Genomic DNA, 20,565 nt, shown 5'->3' with positions numbered 1-20,565 from the left:
CCCCCACCCCAACTCCTATTTGATCTAATGCTATATATAGGTTGGTTATATGTTTTAGGGTTTAGTTTTTTCTAATTTTTTATTTTTGTCTCTAGGCTTTCACATCAGTCTTCAACCACTTTCCCAAAACCTTACTAGGGTTGTATCCGAGGACAGGTGGTGCTCCGAATGTATTCTGCTCCGAAGTGGTGATTGCCTCCTCTCTGTTTTCCAGCCGTCGGACAACCCTCCTTCCACTTCCTTGTTTTTCAGTCGCCGCCAACCCCCTCTTCCATCTCTGACCATACCCTTCCAGGTTGCTAACGAACTCCTTCCACTTCCTTGTCAAGCCACTCCCAGTCACAGACTTTCCTTTTCTGCACTCCATCGTGACAGCTAGCCCTCCCTTACACTTCCTATCCACACTGATCCACTTACCCTACTTCAGCCCCCTTGTTTCGCACCCTCTTCCACTTCAGCCCTCAACCACCGTGCCAACACCACCGTCACCACTGGTCTTTCCACCCGGCCCTAGTCGCACATTGATGTATTTTGTTTTCTAGTTCCTTTTAAGTTCTGATTGTAATCCTATTTGTTCAAGTAATAATATTTGTTTATGATTTGTGGTTTTGGATTAAATTTCGGTATCCCACTATGTGTTATAAAAATTTCTCATCCACTTTTTGTGCTTTTACCTTACAATTCTCATGTATGAAGATTCCAAGTACTGTGCATGATACTCTGAAAGTCTCTAAGTGGAAGAAGGCTAATTTTGAAGAGATGAAAGTTCTTAAAAAAAATGACACATGGAAGTTGGTTGATCTACCTAGAAGAAAGACAACTATCAATCGCAAACTAGTCATTACAATTAAGTATAATTTTGATGGCTTTCTAGAATGATACAAACTCGATTGATCACCAAGGGATTCACTCAGACCTATGACATTGATTAGTTAGAGACATTTGGTCTAGTTGCAAACCCAACTCTGTAAGGGCTCTTCTATCACTTGCAGCAAATCAAGACTAACCCCTATAACAACTAGATATAAAAAATATATTCCTCAATGCAGACTTAGAAGAAGAAGTGTATATGAATGCATCTCCGAAATTTATCGAAAAGTTTGGCACAAAAGGGCGTAAACTGAAAAAAATCCTTACAAGGGTTGGAGCAATCATAGAGAGCATGGTTTGAGAAATTTATACTATTTGTTAAAAGTCATGGTACTCAAAGGCAAGTAAATCTTACTGCACTTCAGACATTCAAATGATGGAAAAATAATAGTGATGATTGTGTATGTGGATGATATCATTCTCATAGGAAATGATGCACATGAGCTGAATCGTTTGAAGAATTCTCTATCATCTATTTTTAAAACCAAGGACTTAGAATTTCTGCGGTATTTCTTTAGCATGGAGATTACTCGATTGAAGAAAAGAATTCTTGTCTCCTAGCAAAAGTATGTGCTTGATCTTCTCAAGGAAACTGTGATGAGTGGGTGTAGGCCAACAAACACTATTGATCCAAATCAAGAAAATAGGAGATAGGAAGAAAGGTGATCCGGTGAATACAATTAAGTATCAAAATTTGGTGGAAAAAATAATATAATTATCACATGCACAACTAGATATTGTAGTTTTTGTTAGTTTAATAAGTCGATATATGCATTCACCCTATGGAAAACGTCTTGAAGCAGTCAACAAAATTCTCAGATATCTAAAATGTACAACAGATAAAAGCTTAATCTTTCAGAAGACCACACAAATGAACATTGAGACGTACACTGATGTAGATTGGGCAGGCTTAGTTATTGACACGAGATCAACTTCTAGATAATGCACCTATGTGTGGGAAAACCTGGTTATATGGAAAAGTAAAAAACAGAATGTGGTTGCAACGAGTGGTGTGTAGGAAGAATATAAGGCTATGGCTAATGGAGTATGTGAAATGTTATGGTTGAGAAGATTTCTAGAAGAGCTGTAAATGCCAATAAACATGCCAATTAAGTTATATTGTGTCAATAAAGCGTCATAAGCATGCCAGAAAATCTTGTGCAACATGATCACACAGAGCATGTGGAGCTAGACAGACACTTCATAAAAGAGAAGATTGATTGTGGAGCCATTTGCATACCATTTATCTCTACCACTAAACAAATAGGGATATATTCACCGAAGGACTGTTCATGCCTAATTTTGACCAAAGCACTGCATGATTTAATATTGTCTAGTCTTGCCATGTCATTGTTCTTGTTTTATTCTTTTATTATGGGAGTTATAATTGATATTATTGTTTTCCCAATATGGGAGTTATCCTCCTCTATTTAACTTCTAATCGTTTTTCAATAGAATAACAGTGGAATAATTATTTTTCCCCTCCCAAAAACTATATTTATAAATTAAAAAAAGTTCACAAAGATGTTCTTCACTTTCTTTGAAAATTGACCACAATGCACAATTGTGATTTGAAAACCTTGTCATCATTTAAATCTTCATTTTTTTTAGAAATGCATTTATTGCAAATTGGGCCACATTTTGAACCTGGAAAGCACTTTTTGAACCAAGAAGGTTATTTTCATACATTTAGCCCTGGAAAAAATACTAGCAATTTTCCACGGATCATTCATGGATTTGCATGGGATATTTCTTAAAGTTTTCAATTTCCCTCAATCTATCATGTTAAATGTTTAATAGGGTATAATAGCATAATATGGCCTATCCAACTTCAATGACCAAAGTGCTATTTCGTAGTTTTATTAAGGTTTCTTGACTGGTTCTTTGCTACCAAACTATGAATGTTAATGTAGAATTTTATACTTAATTCAATTAATTTTGTCGTCAAGGTTTTCAAAATCCGTGACCAGCCTGACAAAGATGCTTTGACCTTCCTGTCATCAAGGTTTCAAAGAGGACAAAATGTTGAGGCAGTGCTATGGTGACAAAAATAATGTTCATCAGAAGGAACGATTGTCACAGCTCCTAAATAAAAACAACGGTGAATGGGATGCCTACATTGTTATCTACTCATCCACTATCGAAAGGAAGTAAAAGCCACAACTCAAGGAACCCTAAGTATTGTTTTGATGAAAAATAGAAATAAAATCACCGAAGGGGGCACACGAAATAATAGAAAAAGTTCATTATCAAGGTTAAAAGAGCTAAGGAGCATGAAAGAAGGTGATTGTTCACCCAGAATATATATATAGATCCACATTCTTTTGAATTATTGATAAAGGCCGTAAACAACTATCAAATCGACATATATGACTAGATCAACTTCATCATTGACTAAAAAAAAAATCAAACTGCCATCTATTAAAGATGTACAATGTATGTCGAATTATCTAAAGCCACACACTTAAATTTAGAATATGTCAAAAGCAATAAAAATAATAATGAAATAAATAAATAAATAAAAATAGAAAAACACACCAAACAATCTCATTTTGGATATAAGTTGTAAACACATGTATGAGCAGTAGCATAAACTAATACAGTACTATAAGTTAACTAATTAATCCTACTATCTCTTTAACAACAAAAGTTGTTTTGACTATATTCAAGAGTTAAATAAACGATTTGCAAGAAGATGAAGCAAGTCTTTTAGGTTGACAAAGAGATAGTAGGATTAACTAGTAAAAACTACACAGAGGTCTTATAGTTTTGAGAACAACAAAAAAAAAGAATGATCTGACCAACAAAAAAAAACTCCAAAAATACATTGTCTTTTGGGGTGTATGAGGGGTTCAACCCAAGAAAATAATTATAAATTAGGTGTGAGAGCCTTACAACTTTTCTCCTACTATTCTGTCCATCATCCTTCTAATAACTAACATATTTGGTATTAATGCCAAATATTGCATTTCGAGAATCAAGAAAACATTTGAGGGAACCACAAAGCAGAGCTACAGTCCGACTTAAATCTTTGTGTTCACCAAAAACTAAACCTCAAAAAATGTATACTTCTTTCAAAGCACGTAATTGCAAACTTTTTCTCTGGCTTAGAATCTTTTATCGTAATTTTCCTTTTATTTTTTATGCGAGAGACAGACGAGGCACCTGAAATATTACGAGACCAATAAGCACAGGCTGTGTATCAAAGCCAAAACTCCGGAATAGATCCTTAGAATTCCTCACCAGGGTATATCCTCCAAATTGTAGAAATGTAATTACCTTCACAAAAATCACCCAATAAATGAATAAATAAATAAATAAATAATCCAAATAAGAATAGTTTCAACACTGGCAAATAAAGTTGAGACAAATTGGATATTCAGCAAAATTTGGTATCCATAAGCTTTTGAGTAAAAAAAAAGCATATTGACCTTAAAAAACTAGGGCTATAAGCAAATGGAATATGGATTTGGAAATAAATTGATATGTATCTCTTCGTCAAATACAATAGTGAACGAAGTACAAATTTATAGCTCAAGATTTTCAAACTTTATTTGAATTTTTTATCAAACAGTTAAGATTTTATGATAGGTTTTGTGCAGAAAATCAAACCAAATACATACTTTATTAACAATCGATTGAAAAAACAGGATCCAGCTGCAAATCTGATGAGACTTCTAGAGAGATTCAATCGGAAAATATTCACCTCCGTTTCATCCTTAGATTATACAAAACATAATGTGTGACATGGAAAGCAATAATATACATATGACTACAATCTGCATCATTAAATATATAAGGAAGAAGATCTACTACGTTAACAAAAACTAATCATGAGGAAAAAAATATAAACACTTATTTCATGAATTATAAAAGTTGAAAACTAAAAGTCAGGATTTAGAATGAGATGATATGCAGTGGTTCCCACAAAAACCATTCCACATTAAGTTTTAAATTTTGAAAAATAAACTAAGAAAATACTTTTAAAAACATGAAAACAATAAAAATAAATAAAGATGTAAAACCAGTTAAGATAAAAAAATGTTAGGGGAAGAAGAATTAAAAATTAACCAGCATAATCTAAGAAGCAATCAAGCCCAACAAATGGCAGCTAAATCACAAAATGTAAATATGTTATAGAAGTGATTCTCGGGAAATTCAATTACCTAGCCATAACTATGAAGTAAGTACATTTCAAAGTTGGATATTGATCAACAGAAGATGTTATTAAAGTTAGTGAACAATAGAGTTTGATTAAAATACATGGATAAGTAGCTTGGAACTTGCTGCTCATAATAGAAGAAAAGGGGGTTATATCATAGAAAGGGTCACGGCAAAAAATTGAGTGCATATACTTAAATGAGTCCTATAGTAAACATAAAAAATGTGTGTGTTTAGTGCATGACTTGAACTCATTTTATCTTCTGTTATATAGACTGGATGCATAAGATATTCAATAGTTTTATATATAGTAAATTATCAGAAAAAAAATAGAAATGCAGCACTAAAATCTCAAAATATCAAATATCTCCAACAATATACCTGTACAGCAATGAAAGAAAACACCGTATGGTTTAACTTCCAGTGCCCGAGTTCATGAGCAATAACAGCAACAACTTCTTCCTCATTCTTGCACTGCAAAAACGTTCCATCAAAAAAATAAATTATTTTTAAATTAAATGAACAAATTTCCTGCAGCAAACTAATGAAGCTACACATGTTCAAGATATATTCAGGATAAGACTTTAATTTCAAATTTCACAACAAAATTTTTGGATCATTAGCATAACAAATGTGCAATTAAGAATAAAAAAAAGTATGTTCAAACAAGCATACAAAAGAAAAAAAAAAGGGAAAAAGATAATAGCTACTAGATGTCACGTTTAAGACCACTAAAAAAGAAAACACAAAAATTCAGAGCATTAACATCCTCAAACCATTCAATACACAGGGCTATGAGGGTAATCAAATGAATTATCATTTAGATGTATGCTACCCATACCAAAGAATCGCCACTAGAATAAAAAAATATATATTTTAACACCACGAGCATACAAAAGAAAGAATTGAGAAGAAATGAAAGTAACTAGCAGTCATGTTTAAGACCACTGAAAAGAAACAAAAAAAATTTCAGAGCTTCAGAGCATCAGCGTATCTGAAACATTCAGCACAATTCCACCACGAGTACGTTCATACAAATAATCATTGAGATGAATACTGCTGTTCTCATCACTAGAATGCAAAAAGAATTCTTTCAACATCGCCAACATTCTTCCCAACTATTTGGTTAAAAACCCATCATTTTAAGTCCAGGCTACAAACTTAAAGATAAGTGGCTAATGTTGGGAAAATACTTACCCATTACAAAGGCATAAAACCATTTTATTGATACAGATAAGCATACCAATTAAATTTCACACAACTAGAAGTTTTACTAAGGAGAAAATTAAAAAGAATATAAACTACAATGGCAGGCTTGAAAATGAGAATGTTTATGTGCAAATGAAGAAAATGTAACTAGGTTCAATGTCTTAGAAATATGTTATAAATTTTTTTAAAAAATGAAACTTAAAATTAACATCTCATCAAAATTTTCCTATGAATTAAATAGCAAAAATCCAAATTTAGCTACTAAAAAAAATTTAGGGCATGAATCACACGATAAACTTCTCAAGAGATCTAGCTGTCGAGAGCACTAAACGATCCACTTGACCTCAAAGAACAAGGTTTAATTTCCATCAAGTTTTTCTTTTTATTTTAATTCTAACTGGTTACTATGACATGAAGCAACTGTGACATAAAGAATGATATGATTCTTCTGCATCAAAATAGAGATCAGCATATTAAAAGGAAAACATATTGCAGATGCACAAAAAAAACCTAACTAGATAAATTAGTCAAGAAACCCTGCCGAGTAGTTAAAATAAAGCAGAAAGCCACAGAAAGAAACAACATCGGAAGGTGAGTAAAATTTAACAATACTGAAGACACATGCTGAAGTGTGTGAACTGTCTCTGTAACAGCAGTTCAATTGCAAGAGGGAAAGGTTACATAATTCTAGTATATAACAAAAGATGCTTTTCAGAAATAAATGGTAAAATCAAATTTATAAAATAATATTCAACAATTCTTCCCCTTTACAAAGTAAAGAAGCTTGCATTATAAATATAAGAACCTAATCATCTCGAGGTCCAAAATCATGTGCTGAAGCCCAAATTCATAAATAATATGCTGACCAGCTACAACCCTTACTAATTAGGCATTTCATGGAATAGCATCATAATTAGGATCAAACAATCCAACAGCATAATGTGGTAGCTAACAAGCACATAAGAAAAAAATAAACAATTAAACAAAAGAAAATAGATCATATATAACTAATTAAACAAAAAAAAGCCCAAATATCAACTTCAATCAATTCATTAATCAACTATATGTTTTTGCCGATTTAGGTGCTTAAAAACATGAAGATGATCAGTGTTTCACAACATTAGAACTGAAACCACGTCGAAACATGATGCTAACTAAATATTTTGTTCATGTGATATTTCATCCTCAAACAAAAATTTTACATATCATGAACAATTTGACATTTGCTACAATACGGCCAAGTAATGACAAAATACAAAAATGCATACAATCACACCTGTTGGATTAATGTATCATAAAGAACGATGCGCTTGTTCTTGAAAAATCCATACATGTATGCCTGCAAGTGATCATATAAGCCAAAATCATACATATAGTAGCACCAAAAATATACTTTTGGACGTCTTAACATAATGTTTAGCATAAATCTGAGTATCATTCCAGATTAATTGTTCACAAAAATTTCAAATAAGTATTAATTTGGATTAGTCAAGAAAAAAAATCCAATATCCTTACAAAGTTGTTGCACTTGCCGCCTCAGCAAATTAAAAGCCATAGCCAAAGAAGAGAGTAGGCAGGCCTAAAGCAATTATTGGGTTGCCTAAACAATGACCAAGAGGCTATTAATATAATGCTAGAGTCCACAAAATAGAATCTTAGAATAAGAGCACAGAATCTTACCTAGAGTTCATAGAAACTTATGAAACGCACTTGGTATTAAAATTTGATCTTAAAACAAGTTCAAAATGTTTGTGTATAAATCAAGAGAAATAAATTTCTGCATTTTATTACCAAGGAATTTGCTAATTATTGAAATCCTCTATAATGACTATAGGAGTAGAATGGATTATTAACCTATTACGGGTGATTTTTCAGCGATTACTAAAACTATGTAATGTCACAACTAAAAAGAAACATAGCTATTTCCTTCATATTTTCTACTGTCTTGGTAGCATGGCTACTTAAGAAGTAATGTTACTAGTACAAAAGAACAAAGATCCATTGAAGTTATGTGATGCGGAAAGAGAATTTTGAATCTATAAATGCCTCCCTTACTCATAGACAATCGCCAACCTCTGTTGCGTTGCCGTTTTGCTTAACAACGGCCACTCATTTACTCCAACGCCATCAGCCGCATCTTTTCCATTGCTACCGTTATTTCTTCACACTATCCTTGTTAGGCTACTTTCACCATTTTCAAAATGCATCACTTTTCTCAGTTATTGCTTTCACAGACATGATATACTATCATCTAAAAATGCTTAGCAAGTAGAGTTTGAACTTCAAGCTATTTGGATACCAAACCCAAGCAAATGCAAAATTCAATCGCACTCAAGCTCAAGCCCGGGTGATTCAAAAAAAAAAAATAAACCTGAGACAAGCATGCAAGATTTGTGTCTAAAAGTGTCAGGTCTGTGGAAGGTGTTAAGGAAAGATTTAGCTAGCCTCCTACTATCAACGTATCTGAAATCTTACAGCACCGGTGGAAAATTTTTTGTTAGTATCCCTACTATCGACAGCTCGACTCACAATCATAATTTTACCATATAAAAGGAAAATTTGAATTGAAAGCCTTTTAAATAACACGATTCATTGTAAATTACTCATCAATTTCATATCAAATGTATTATTAGAAACATTCCATCTGCATTCCATCTTTCAACTCTAGGACTATCATAAGTGCACCTTGGATATCGAGGAGACGATAAATATTACAGTGATTACTGCTACAAATATTGAGCCAAATAACTCCTCAACTAGATCTATTGAAAATATGTTATTAGGCCAGCAAATACATGCCATATGCTGCTAAAACATGAAAGGAAACACCTGTGATTGATGTTGTGATTATCTAATTTATCAATAACCTACGTATTGATGTTTCAACCTTAAGGTGCGACCTGTATTTTGTTTAAACCTTCAAATATTCCATCCTTGCATCTATCTTAAAGCTAGCTATTAGTTCATCACTTGTATCCACCTATAGCTCCCTCGCGCCCGGCACTCGCACCCTCGCAAACTCGGACAAGGTGCTTGCAATAGATATCAAATTCACATGTAACAGTGCTTGCTCAAATTGCAACATGACCTCTCAATGCTCATGTGCAGCTCACTGCTTCACACACACAGATAGCATGAGCTCCAATTAATACCTTTGCACACTTGTGTAGTGTTGAGATTCCTCTTCCCTTATTGTCAATAATCTCAATTCAACTCTAGGGCATTGTCCCCATGGTTTAGCGCACATGTTATATTTTGCATCAACACCTAGAACAACGCCTCAGCTACTTCAGGATGGCTAAACACTTATCAACTTCATTTTTTTTTTTTCATGTATAGACTTTTACATAATCACTTCCTATAGATCTGAATCTTTCCTCAACCCCCATTGCATCCATGCCAATGAACACTCAATTATTGGCACATTGAGATGCATGCCTTGTAGCTGATCTTGCTAGGGATGTGCATCATTTGGTTAAAACCTAAAAAATGAGCTAACCCAAACAAATTTGAATAATTCAGTTCAATTCCAAAAATGCATTTCGATATCTTGTTTTAAAAACCTCAATATTCGATTTATATTATTGATTCGGTTTAATTTTCTTTCAAACGAACAAACCGAAAAAATCAAAAATTCAAAATTAAATAAATCATTCATGAGATTATATCCATAAAATACATAGGAGATATGTTATTCTTGATGTTTGTTCATAGCCAAATTTCAAATAACTAAATTTTGGTTTGTTCATAACCAAACTGTTTAAGCCGAACTAAATTTTTTTGTTCGGTTCCATTTTATCAAAATTTTGATTAGTTCGATTTCGAATTTTGGTTGCAATCTGTTTGACCAATTTGAAAGCCGATCCATCCAAACCGATCGAATGCTTAAACCTAGCTCCTGTTCCCAAGGCTTCTCCGACAATGAATATCCTCGTTTCCATGATCATTTGTTAAGAATGGTAGTCCTCTAACTACTCTCTTTTCCCCATATTTTTTCAAGAAGAACCTATAAATCTTGCCACAGACTATCTTATTTTCAAAGAAAGCCAACTCCCATCTGTCTAATGGGAGATCAAAGTTGGTGTTGCCTTTTTATCTCTCCCCATTGTTATCATCCCAGTATAAAGATTAATCACAGATTCATGATTTATTCATGTTTGGTTAAAAATTATATTATGAACTCTCATCATACATGAAGAATCTAATCACTTCTCAAAGAACATACTGTATGAATTTGTTATGAATACGTACGTTTAAGTTGTCATCTCATATTGATTGTACCAAGTAATCTCCTATTACATTATTTTGGGTTGCTTTTTCAGGCCCTCAAATTCATAGATGGTTCAAGTTTTGGTAAACTGTTTCAAGTAAATACTATTAATATCAGGCAAATTAAGGCATCAATGGTTAGAATACTAAGCAAAATGGATGTAAATTTCCCTCCGAAGAAAGAATTTTGGAATAGATCCATAGATGGTTGCTATAGGCAAAAGATAGAATTTGAAGCAATCCTCCTTATTGTTCTTCTTGAAAATTTTTTTTGTCACTAGTTTTCAGGCATGCCCAGAGATGTGAAAACCTCCAAATAATAGTGGCAATGAGAAACATTCATTTAATAAAAACCTTTCGTTTAACGCAATGGTGGCAGTTCCAACTCATGATTTATTTTGCACACAAAATTTTGAATTAACTTTAGATGCTTCCTTAAAATTAGTAGCTTATCATATTGCTAGCCCAACAATTAAAACTGAACCGACATTTACTCAAAAGAGTAGTGATCCAGACCCACTTAGATTTTTTGCTCTTGATGAACAACCTATTGTTGGGAATATTGATGATGTAGGCTCTCTATTAATTGGAGTTAACGTTAAAATTTCTAGCGCAGAAGAGCTAGTAGAAAATAAAATTTCAAATTATGTATGCCAAAAGAGAAAAAAAGCAGGAGAATATACTATCGCTTTCCAAAGTATACAAAATTGGAAGTTTATACTTTTTAATGAGAACCCTTGAGACTTTCTCTTCTGGTAATTAGTATGTTTATCAGTTGGACTTGCATATATTTTTCTTTTAGTTATTTTCATCTAATAATGGTGTAATTGCTTTATGTTGCAGTATTTCATTGGATGATAATAATTTTTTTTTTGCTAAAAAAACCTTTATTTATTCTAATAACTTCCACCAACTCTTACAACAAAAAAATTCTTTGGATACTTAATATATTGTAGGGATATTTCACATAAGTTATTCAACTCTATTTTTTGTCTTAACTTATTTCAGCTACTATTATGGCTATTAGTTGTGATTTTTTTGGTTTTGCTCGATGTATTGTAGCATCAAATTGTACTTTGCATTACTTAGTTCTATTTTACATTATGAAAGTAATGAAACTTTAAAACATGCAATGGTAATTTATGTTCAAATACTTTTAACAGCAGTACATGCTCCATAGCATAAAAATCCATACCAAGTGACATGTATTTGAAATTGGTGGTTGAAAGTTTATAGCATAAACTAGATAAAAGATATATGGAATGATTCAAATATCATAGTCCTTATTTATAGGAAAGACAAATCATGTGTGATAACATTGTTTTAGTTGGCAGTATGTCTTGATTTATACTTTCCTTAGATTATATTAGTACAGAACATGCTTATGATGTTAATGATTATGAAACAAGATGTGTTCTCTAACATTTTTATTATCTTGACAAAATTTATTTACTATTGCAAGTAGTTTGATTCAGCCGATTTGATTTCTTTCCTCTGATCCAACACACCTACAGTTTTCCAAGTTCTGACAATAGTATATATTCCACTGCTCTCTTTTCGACTGCTGCAAGTTTCTCTCTTAAACACTTTTCTACTATAGTCAATCAGCTTCCACATCTCCTTCTTCAATACTACTATTGTTAGGCAACTGCTTTATTTTTCTTACTCGGTTCTAATACTATAGCAAGGATCGGTACCTGCAATTTCTTCTTTCTGTAGGAAATTAAGAGCCCCTATTTTGGCTGGACGGAACTGTAAAATTACTATCTTTGTTGAAATTTGATATTGTTGAATTGAAATTCACAGGCTTAGACTATATCTCTAAAGATTATGAAAAGTAATAATTTTTTTATTTTTTTCATTATGAATAGGAGTTTCATAGACATGTAAAATGCATATTTTGGTTTAATAAAACTCATATGTCCTCCCAATACTTAAGTGTATCACTGGACATGAATTCTTCGACCACTTCAGAAGTCTAGACCGCAATTTTTTGCGGAAAGCTTCTCCCTGTACTAGCGTGAGGCTTGATCCTCAAACTGATGAATTGTATCCTTCTTTTTCATTTAAATTATTTTATGATAAATTTGAGTAATTCACATGACAGATGTCATTTTGTGGTGTGGGTTCAGTCACTAAAGAATTTTACATTCATTCTAACAATTTTTGTAGAATTTTAGATTTTGACAACTTTCATAATATCATTTGAAACAAATTAAAGTATGATTTCAGATTTTGTATCAAGAAAAACTAAATTTTGCCTAAATTAAAAGTTCAAAAATTATGATTGTGATCTTTTGTATGTTTTTTTATGCGCCTCATCCTTACTGCATCATTCTTAAGACTCGGAAGCATCCGAAATAAGTCAGTTTCTTTTTCCTTGTACTAGCGTGAGGCCTGGATCTCCAAACTAATGAGTTGCATCTTTCTTTTTCATTTAAATTATTTTAAGAAAAAATTGAGTAATTTACATGGCAGTTGTCATTTTGTGGTGTGGGTTCAGTCGCTAACGAATTATACATTCATTCTCAAATTTTTTGTAGAATTTTAGATTTTGACAACTTTCATAATACCGTTTAAAATAAATTAAGTATGATTTCAGATTTTATATCAAGCAATACTAATCTTTGCCTAAATTAAAAGTTAAAAAATTATGATTGTGATCTTTTGTATGCTTTTTTATGCATCTCATCCTTATTGCATCATTCTTAAGACTCTGAAACGTCCAAAATTAATCAGTTTCTTCTTCCCTGTACTAGCGTGAGACTTGGATCTCCAAATTGATGAATTGTATCCTTCTTTTTCATTTAAATTATTCTATGATAAATTTGAGTAATTTACATAACAATTGTCATTTTGTGGTGTGAGTTCAATCACTAAAAAAATTTTACATTCATTCTCAAAATTTTTGTAGAATTTTAGATTTTGGCAACTTTCATAATACCATTTGAAACAAATTAAGTATGATTTGAGATTTTGTATCAAGCAAGACTAATCTTTGCCTAAATTAAAAGTTGAAAAATTATAACTGTGATCTTTTGTATGTTTTTATGCATCTCATCCTTATTGCATCATTCTTAAGACTCTGAAACATCCAAAATTAAGCAAAACCATGATATATCTACTACACCTTCAATTCATAAGTTTTATTACACATAAAAGAGGTAAAACAGGTGCACTCTCCAGTAACTTCTCATTCATTCCTCATCAACCTAAAATCTGTAAAAAAAATTAGGTAAATAAATCTTCTGGACTAAATGTTGTTACCGGGTACAAGATCCGTTGAAACACAAAATACAGTAAGCTACAATCATAAGCTATAAAAATTTGTACAAAATGGATAAAAAATACTGACATTACTATGGCTTGACCTTGTAGATCCATCAATAACAAATAACTTTTTCAATGGAAACTTGAGTGAGGCTGCCAATTTCTCAATCTTTTCCCTTAGATCCCCTTCTGGTAGCTATTAATAGGGCGTTGCAAGAAAAAGGACAGGTTAGATTGCTAGAAAAATTATATAACACCATGCAAGAAAAATTATATAAGATCATGCAAGAAAAATTTAAATCTATATAAAGATATGATAAAACCAACACAAGGAAATAATATCCTAATTCAATAACATGCATGCTGACATTCTGTTAACAATATTTAGTCGGCAGCAAAAACAATATGAGAAAGAATGAATACTTACAGGGGTAAACTTATTAAATAAGGGTGCAATTAGAACAGGATAAATAGTCATCATTACAATGGAAAGCACAAACATGAAAGCCCAAAGGTAGATTGCCAGATAAGGACCACCTTTCTGCAACCAGACATAATATTAATTAGACAATCAACAAGGCATAATGCATTCAAAAAGTCTGAACATGATGAAAATATGCAGTTAATCCATAGCACTGCATGATTTTCATAATTATCAAAATAAGAGAATTCACAAAGTGAAAAACACACCTGCACTATGAAAATTAATGCTGCAATAATAGGGGGACCGAGCAGTATAGAGAGACAAATTCCCTTGAACAGGTCTCTAAAGAAAAGCCAGATTGTTTGCTGAAGAAAAAAGAGTTAAGTTTGAGAGTAAAAGAGAGGAAGGGCCAGAGCTTCAGCATAAAGTTGAGGAAATGAACAATAATTTATCAACAGATGATTGAAACACAGCTTCTGCATTATCTAGAAAACATACTTTCAAAGTAGCATGTTAAATGTATATTATAACCTCAAAAAATTCTGCTTACTTTGTTAAAACCATGACGAGACTCGATCACAAATGTTGAATAAAGGGAAAATGGAAGGTCAGTTATCTGCAAAAAATTGGAAAAAAAAATTAAATAGACATTATCATGACAAATAATCTAAATGACAAAAAATTAATAATAAAAATAAAGGCTGGTAGTGGAAACCCTAACCATAGAGAATAAAATTAAAGGATGAAAGAAACGCCCTAACATTGCTCTAATACCATGTAGAACATAGAACAATAGAGAAACTCTCAAGCTTCTTCACTTTTCTTTGTACAAGAGGAGATATATTCATAGGGGTTGACAATCCTTTGGGAAAGCACACAAATTAAAATTCGAGGGAAAGAACGATAGAACTAACAGTATAGAGGCCCGAGCCATGTGTCGTAAGTTTTTTTCTATCTAAGGGTCATAAGTAAACCGATCCAATAGTACAAAGTCTTGATCAATGTGTCTCAAGTTCTTTGCTACGATTGGAGCATAAATTCAACAATCACCATTTATATTAATTTGAATCTAATCAATATGATCACTGTATCTAATATAGGAAAATGAACATATATGATTTTTATAAACCCAATTTTGGATAAAACTGGGCACATGTGCTCATTTTGTGACAAATTGAAAACAAAACTCCCCTCACCTCATGGGCACATGAAAATTGAAAAAAAAAAATTTGACGGGACCACTACTATTAAATGTATAGCAGAAAAAAATGATAAATAAATTATTTTATGTTCTCAGAGCTAGTAAGCATACCTGTGACCAAACCATAACACCTGCTAAAAAAGACAAAGTATGTATTATCTCATTATCAGAATTCAGGCCAATGTGTGATGCAATGTCCCCAGATTTCTGCAACCAGAAAAAGAATAAACACTTACGGAACAAGAATAAAATCAAAAAAATAATAGCAAGTTCATTTACTACCTTCCAAAACCATGGTAACACACCAAAGTACAAAATTGATGTGTCCAATACAATGGTTACGACTTCATGAACAAAGTGAAAATAGCTGAAAAATGAGAAAGAAAGCGTCAGTCTTGACGTTTGAATAACCACATGGTTTCTTTGCAAATCAGGTCTACCAAACTATAACATATGACCCAAGTATGAATGCATCCACAGTACAATGCCTTCAAAAATAGACTAATTGATCAAGAAAGATTAAAAAGCTGACTTTTTGAAAACCTCAAGAAAGAAATGAACCTCTTTTCAAGGCTGTATGCTTTAGATTTTTCAAACTTCTCTTGACTCACTACTCCTTCTAACTGTTTAGGAAGGCTTGGCAACTTCAAAGCTCTATGTTGTCGAATATCAAGATAAGTCTCAAACAAGTACATTAAGATCATAAAGCCTGAAAAAAAGAAAATGGCAGGTTACAACCAAATATATGAAAAAAAAAACAAAAAATTCAAAATGTTCATTTTGAAATTGTTCACACGACATGGGTTGAAGTAGCTTAATCAATACAATACACAATCCTATGCATTTTGATGTTTTTTTATTAGAAGGCCTTTTTAGATATAGTAGAACTTGCTTCTAAGTGCTGTACTGCTACACTAGCAGCATTAAAAACCAAACATTTGAGGAACCCCTCTAATGCTAGTTGAGGCTGGAATATACTCAAAACTAGAACCTCAATATCCTTGATCAAAATGTCCTCTTCTCATCCATCTCCCTAATAGATCTCGAAGAGCATATGTCTCGTGTTTGTTAACTAACAGCAAGCTTTGTGAAAATAAACATTTATATTATACCTATGGGCACCTCTTCATTTCTCTCAAATGTGTAATAGGTCAAGAGGAACAATGGAGGCAGAGATTATGCATACAAAGATGCCAGCATCTATGCAAGATGAAAGCTTTCCCCTAGCCTGAACTATTTTAAATTAAACAATCAGGTCATCATCAGCAACAACAGACTAACACCACCGGTTTCCAACGAATATTTCGTCCACTTATTGAATCCTACTTGACCATATTATTCTATAGAGGTATATTTGGTGCAAAATTATATTAAATATGTCTGTCTGAGTATTTAGAAATGTTTTAAAAGGCAAAGGCATAAAGTGAGGAGTTCTCTAAACAATCAGGTCATCATCAGCAACAATAGACTAACACCACCGGTTTTCAACAAATATTTGGTCCACTTATTGAATCCTACTTCACCATATTATTCTACAGAGGTATATTTGGTGCAAAATTATATTAAGTCTGTCTGAGTATTTAGAAATGTTTTAAAAGGCAAAGGCATAAAGTGAGGAGTTCTCTTGATGTACATACACTATCTCGCCACATGCCATAAGTCCGAATATTTTTTTTTATTTTTATTTTTCATATATACAAAATACAATTGAAATGTTTAAATAAATAAAAAAATATAAAGTTCATTGACACAATCATGTAACATTAAACAAAGTGAGAAATCAAAGTGAAATAATACAAGAAACAAGTTGCCAGAGGCTACCAACTAAAGTGACGTACAAGTCAACAAAAAATATGCAAAGCAACAAGGTGTCTCTAGTGAAGTGAGCGAAGATTGGAATTATCGTGATGGGAGGGAAATAAAGGTGAGTAAATCCCAGGGCTTCAATGTTTCCACAGGCTTGAAAAAGAGTAATCAATTTGATAGGATTTCACTCTTAAAAAATAAAAGGCAAATAATTTTTTCATTCATATTTTTCTTTGAATATATAAGAAAGATAATTATAAATTATAAGAAGATAAAAATTACAAATATGATAATTTAAATTAATTCAAATTATATTATGAGTTTATCTCCCTAATAGTGAAGTCTAAGAGTGGAGTCCTAGGCACACGTAGTGATGCCCCAACCTACATAGGCATAATTCCAAAAAGTTAAACACCTCCCCAAACTATATGAAGCATTTCGTCCCATCTCAGTAGGAGGTGAGCTTCAGAAGATCCCCTAAAATGCCTTTTAAAACACCGGTATCTTAAGTTAGGTAGCCCAAAATGCTTACTAACCTATTAACGTTGTTTTTTGCTCTTCATTCCTCTTCTCATCATAATTACAATCCAAGCAACTCAACCTATTTTCTTTTTACTACGTTATCAACAATTAACGTTATCTACAATAACTAAACCGTAATGTGTTTTCTAATATATCATTGTTCACTACTAGATTCTTTAGATTTTTGTCTAAATTGGCCTTATTGTAATATATTCTATGCCACTATTCATTAAAATAAAATTTAATATTTTGAACTATTTACTACATTTCACCGTTGAACAACCTTAATCATCTATGGCTTACATTTAGACTCTTTGATAACATATTTAGCATTATTCTTAAACAATCTAGCCATATGGTCCATATCAAAGTACATCAACTTCAATTTAATATTTTCTAATCCATTCCAAGAACCTATTTTTTAATATTAATAGACTTATTGTTTTGCAATTACACTACCTTATTGATAGACACTTCTCATTTTCAACAACTTCAGTTGAACCTTTAATCTCAATTGTTCCCTGCAGAAACAAATTTCTTTACATTAATAGATTTTTATTTTTATTTTTTAATATACAACATTTTATTGTTGGAGACTGTTTTTTTTTTGGTCCTTGCCAATAAAAACCATATCGTAGTAGTATCATTGCAGCTGTCTGATTCCTCCTTGGCAAGATAGAATCGATCTATGATGCATGGCTTCTAATTATTTAGCTATAATGCCATATCGTGTTCAATAAATCTCAGAACATGTACTTTTGGAATAACCAATATCCCATGCGCATTATCAAAGACACCATCTCAAAAAGCAAACCAAGATGCATCAATCAAATTGTTATTACCTCGTGAATCCTTGTATCGAGAGAGCTCTATAATTAATTTTGTTGCTTTAGATGACCCAAATGGCTAAAGAAAATAAGTTTAGACCACACTAAGGATTTACACTCAAATAAAGCCTTCAAGTTAAAATCAAATGTGACTCAAGATACTTCGACAGAGCAAGAACATGAAAATGATCCCATTGGATCTACTCAAACTCCATCTTTTAACTTTATTTGACTAAAAGTATTCATGTCAGCTCAATCTAATCATGAGTTAATCATGTTTGTTTGAATCCCCACGTAAAGATGCATGTTGATCATTGAATTAATATGGAACACAAGTTTCAAGAATAACTCAACAATGCATTATCTTTCTCGTTTGAGAGACAGATTATGCTCCTCCTCAAAACCCATGCTTGGTGACAGAATATTACATAAAAAAACTAATCCAAAACCTTTCAAAGAAATTCAAAATGCCCAGAGCGAATAACAGTTAAATAGATCTCAAACATAGCTATTAAAAAGCCAATGCAGCACATCTATGATCATTAGGTCGATATCTCCAACAACATTTTTTAAATACCCAAAGAAACCTCCATATCACAGCATAAATTTCAGGTCGCCATCAATCGGAAATAAAAATCATCTCTTAAGCACGAGAAGCAATCAACCCATAGTCAAATCATGCTATTATTATGCCACAAGAAATCACCATTAGCAGGGGCAGAACAAAGTTACATCCACACACACTAGATATATCTTTTTTTCCAAATATTTTATAAAAAAGAAACATTTGGTATTTTTGTCCACCCTCAAAAACAAAAGCCGATTCGCCCTTCATCATTAGTCATCATAACCCACTAGACCGTGAGAATACAAACTTAGAATTAAAATTTTAAACGAAAGAATAATCCAAATGAAAAAAAAAAATATGAAACTAAAAGCATTCAGTAAAGCTCAATGAAAACAAAACCACTGAGAAATAAACTTAAAGAATAGAATCCCTGATAGGATTGCTATTCCAACATCTCCCTTGGCCCCAAACCAGCGTAAGGATCAGGGCACGATGAAAAAAAAAAAGGACAGATTATGCCATGATAATAATATTGAGATCAATAGTCAGAAATCAGCATGGCAAGGGAACCAAAATATTTTTAGAAGAGATTGGCCAAGCGAAAGGGCGCGGCGCGCGCATACTCAAGACAGCTTCCAAGTAAGGCAGCGCCATTTAGGATTCGGGAAACCTTGGCTGGCCGGCAATCAGATGGCCGCGTCGGCTACTTGTGTAGGTCAAAATGGAGACGAAAGCTTGTGTTACAGGCGAACCGAGAAGCCGCCTCGACTGTCCTGGTTAACAAAAATAAAAAATATCAGAATCAACAAAAAATAAATAAATAAATAAGCAGCCTCTTAAGTCGATCATTGTCCGGTCGGCAGCTTGCAATTTGCGAAGCTTGGGGCTTGCTAATGAATAATAAATCTTTTGGGGGTATGTATCACATAATTTTAAAATATTATTTCTAAAATGTTTGATTATATTCTCTCTTAATAATTGATTATTTTAGGGTGGTTTTATGATATATGGGTAAATGAGACAAGTTTAGTATTTATTTGTAGTCGGCTCATCCGAAATTTGTTATATTTTAAGTATGACTGGTGTACTTCTAAAATATTACATGTATCATCATTATCTTATAAAATTTTTTTTTAGGTTTAAACAATACTTTTTTGTCACGTAGTAGGCCCCATGCGTTCCTCAACTTCAACCATCTAACTTGAATTCTACTAATAACATCTTCATTTGTATCATCCTCACTTTGAATAATAGACCCAAAATATCTAAAACATGCACTTTATTGAATGACTTGATCAGTTTGTCACAACCGCGCTAGTAGATCTACTACTAAAATTTCATTCCATGTATTTAATTTTAGATCTACTCAAACGAAAGCTTTTAGATTCTAAACTTGACCTTTATAAATTAAGTTTTTCCCGAACTCTCTCTAGTCTTA

General features: G+C 32.4%; 1 protein-coding gene across 2 annotated transcripts in view; it reads right to left on the bottom strand.

Annotated features, from left to right (window-relative positions):
- The window catches only part of LOC110031251 (CAAX prenyl protease 1 homolog), a 26,204-nt gene extending 6,276 nt beyond the window's left edge, over nt 1-19,928 (bottom strand). Inside the window, exons 1-11 of one of the 2 annotated variants that reach the window (XM_020734369.1) lie at nt 19,751-19,927; nt 15,966-16,113; nt 15,687-15,771; nt 15,516-15,611; nt 14,754-14,819; nt 14,470-14,568; nt 14,207-14,320; nt 13,865-13,975; nt 7,517-7,579; nt 5,413-5,505; nt 4,036-4,149 (exon numbers count right to left, since the gene is read on the bottom strand). In XM_020734369.1, coding sequence (XP_020590028.1) covers nt 4,036-4,149; nt 5,413-5,505; nt 7,517-7,579; nt 13,865-13,975; nt 14,207-14,320; nt 14,470-14,568; nt 14,754-14,819; nt 15,516-15,611; nt 15,687-15,771; nt 15,966-16,113; nt 19,751-19,781 — 1,020 coding nt within the window. In that variant the 5' untranslated portion in view covers nt 19,782-19,927. Of the gene's footprint in view, nt 1-4,035; nt 4,150-5,412; nt 5,506-7,516; nt 7,580-13,864; nt 13,976-14,206; nt 14,321-14,469; nt 14,569-14,753; nt 14,820-15,515; nt 15,612-15,686; nt 15,772-15,965; nt 16,114-19,750 lie in introns of both variants that reach the window. The other variant, XM_020734377.1, reaches the window with a different exon arrangement.
- Nucleotides 19,929-20,565: the final 637 nt, after the last annotated feature.

The sequence above is a fragment of the Phalaenopsis equestris genome, unplaced genomic scaffold, assembly GCF_001263595.1.
Source record: "Phalaenopsis equestris unplaced genomic scaffold, ASM126359v1 Scaffold000002, whole genome shotgun sequence".
NCBI lineage: Eukaryota > Viridiplantae > Streptophyta > Magnoliopsida > Asparagales > Orchidaceae > Phalaenopsis > Phalaenopsis equestris.
This window is presented reverse-complemented; position numbering and strand designations above follow the sequence as displayed.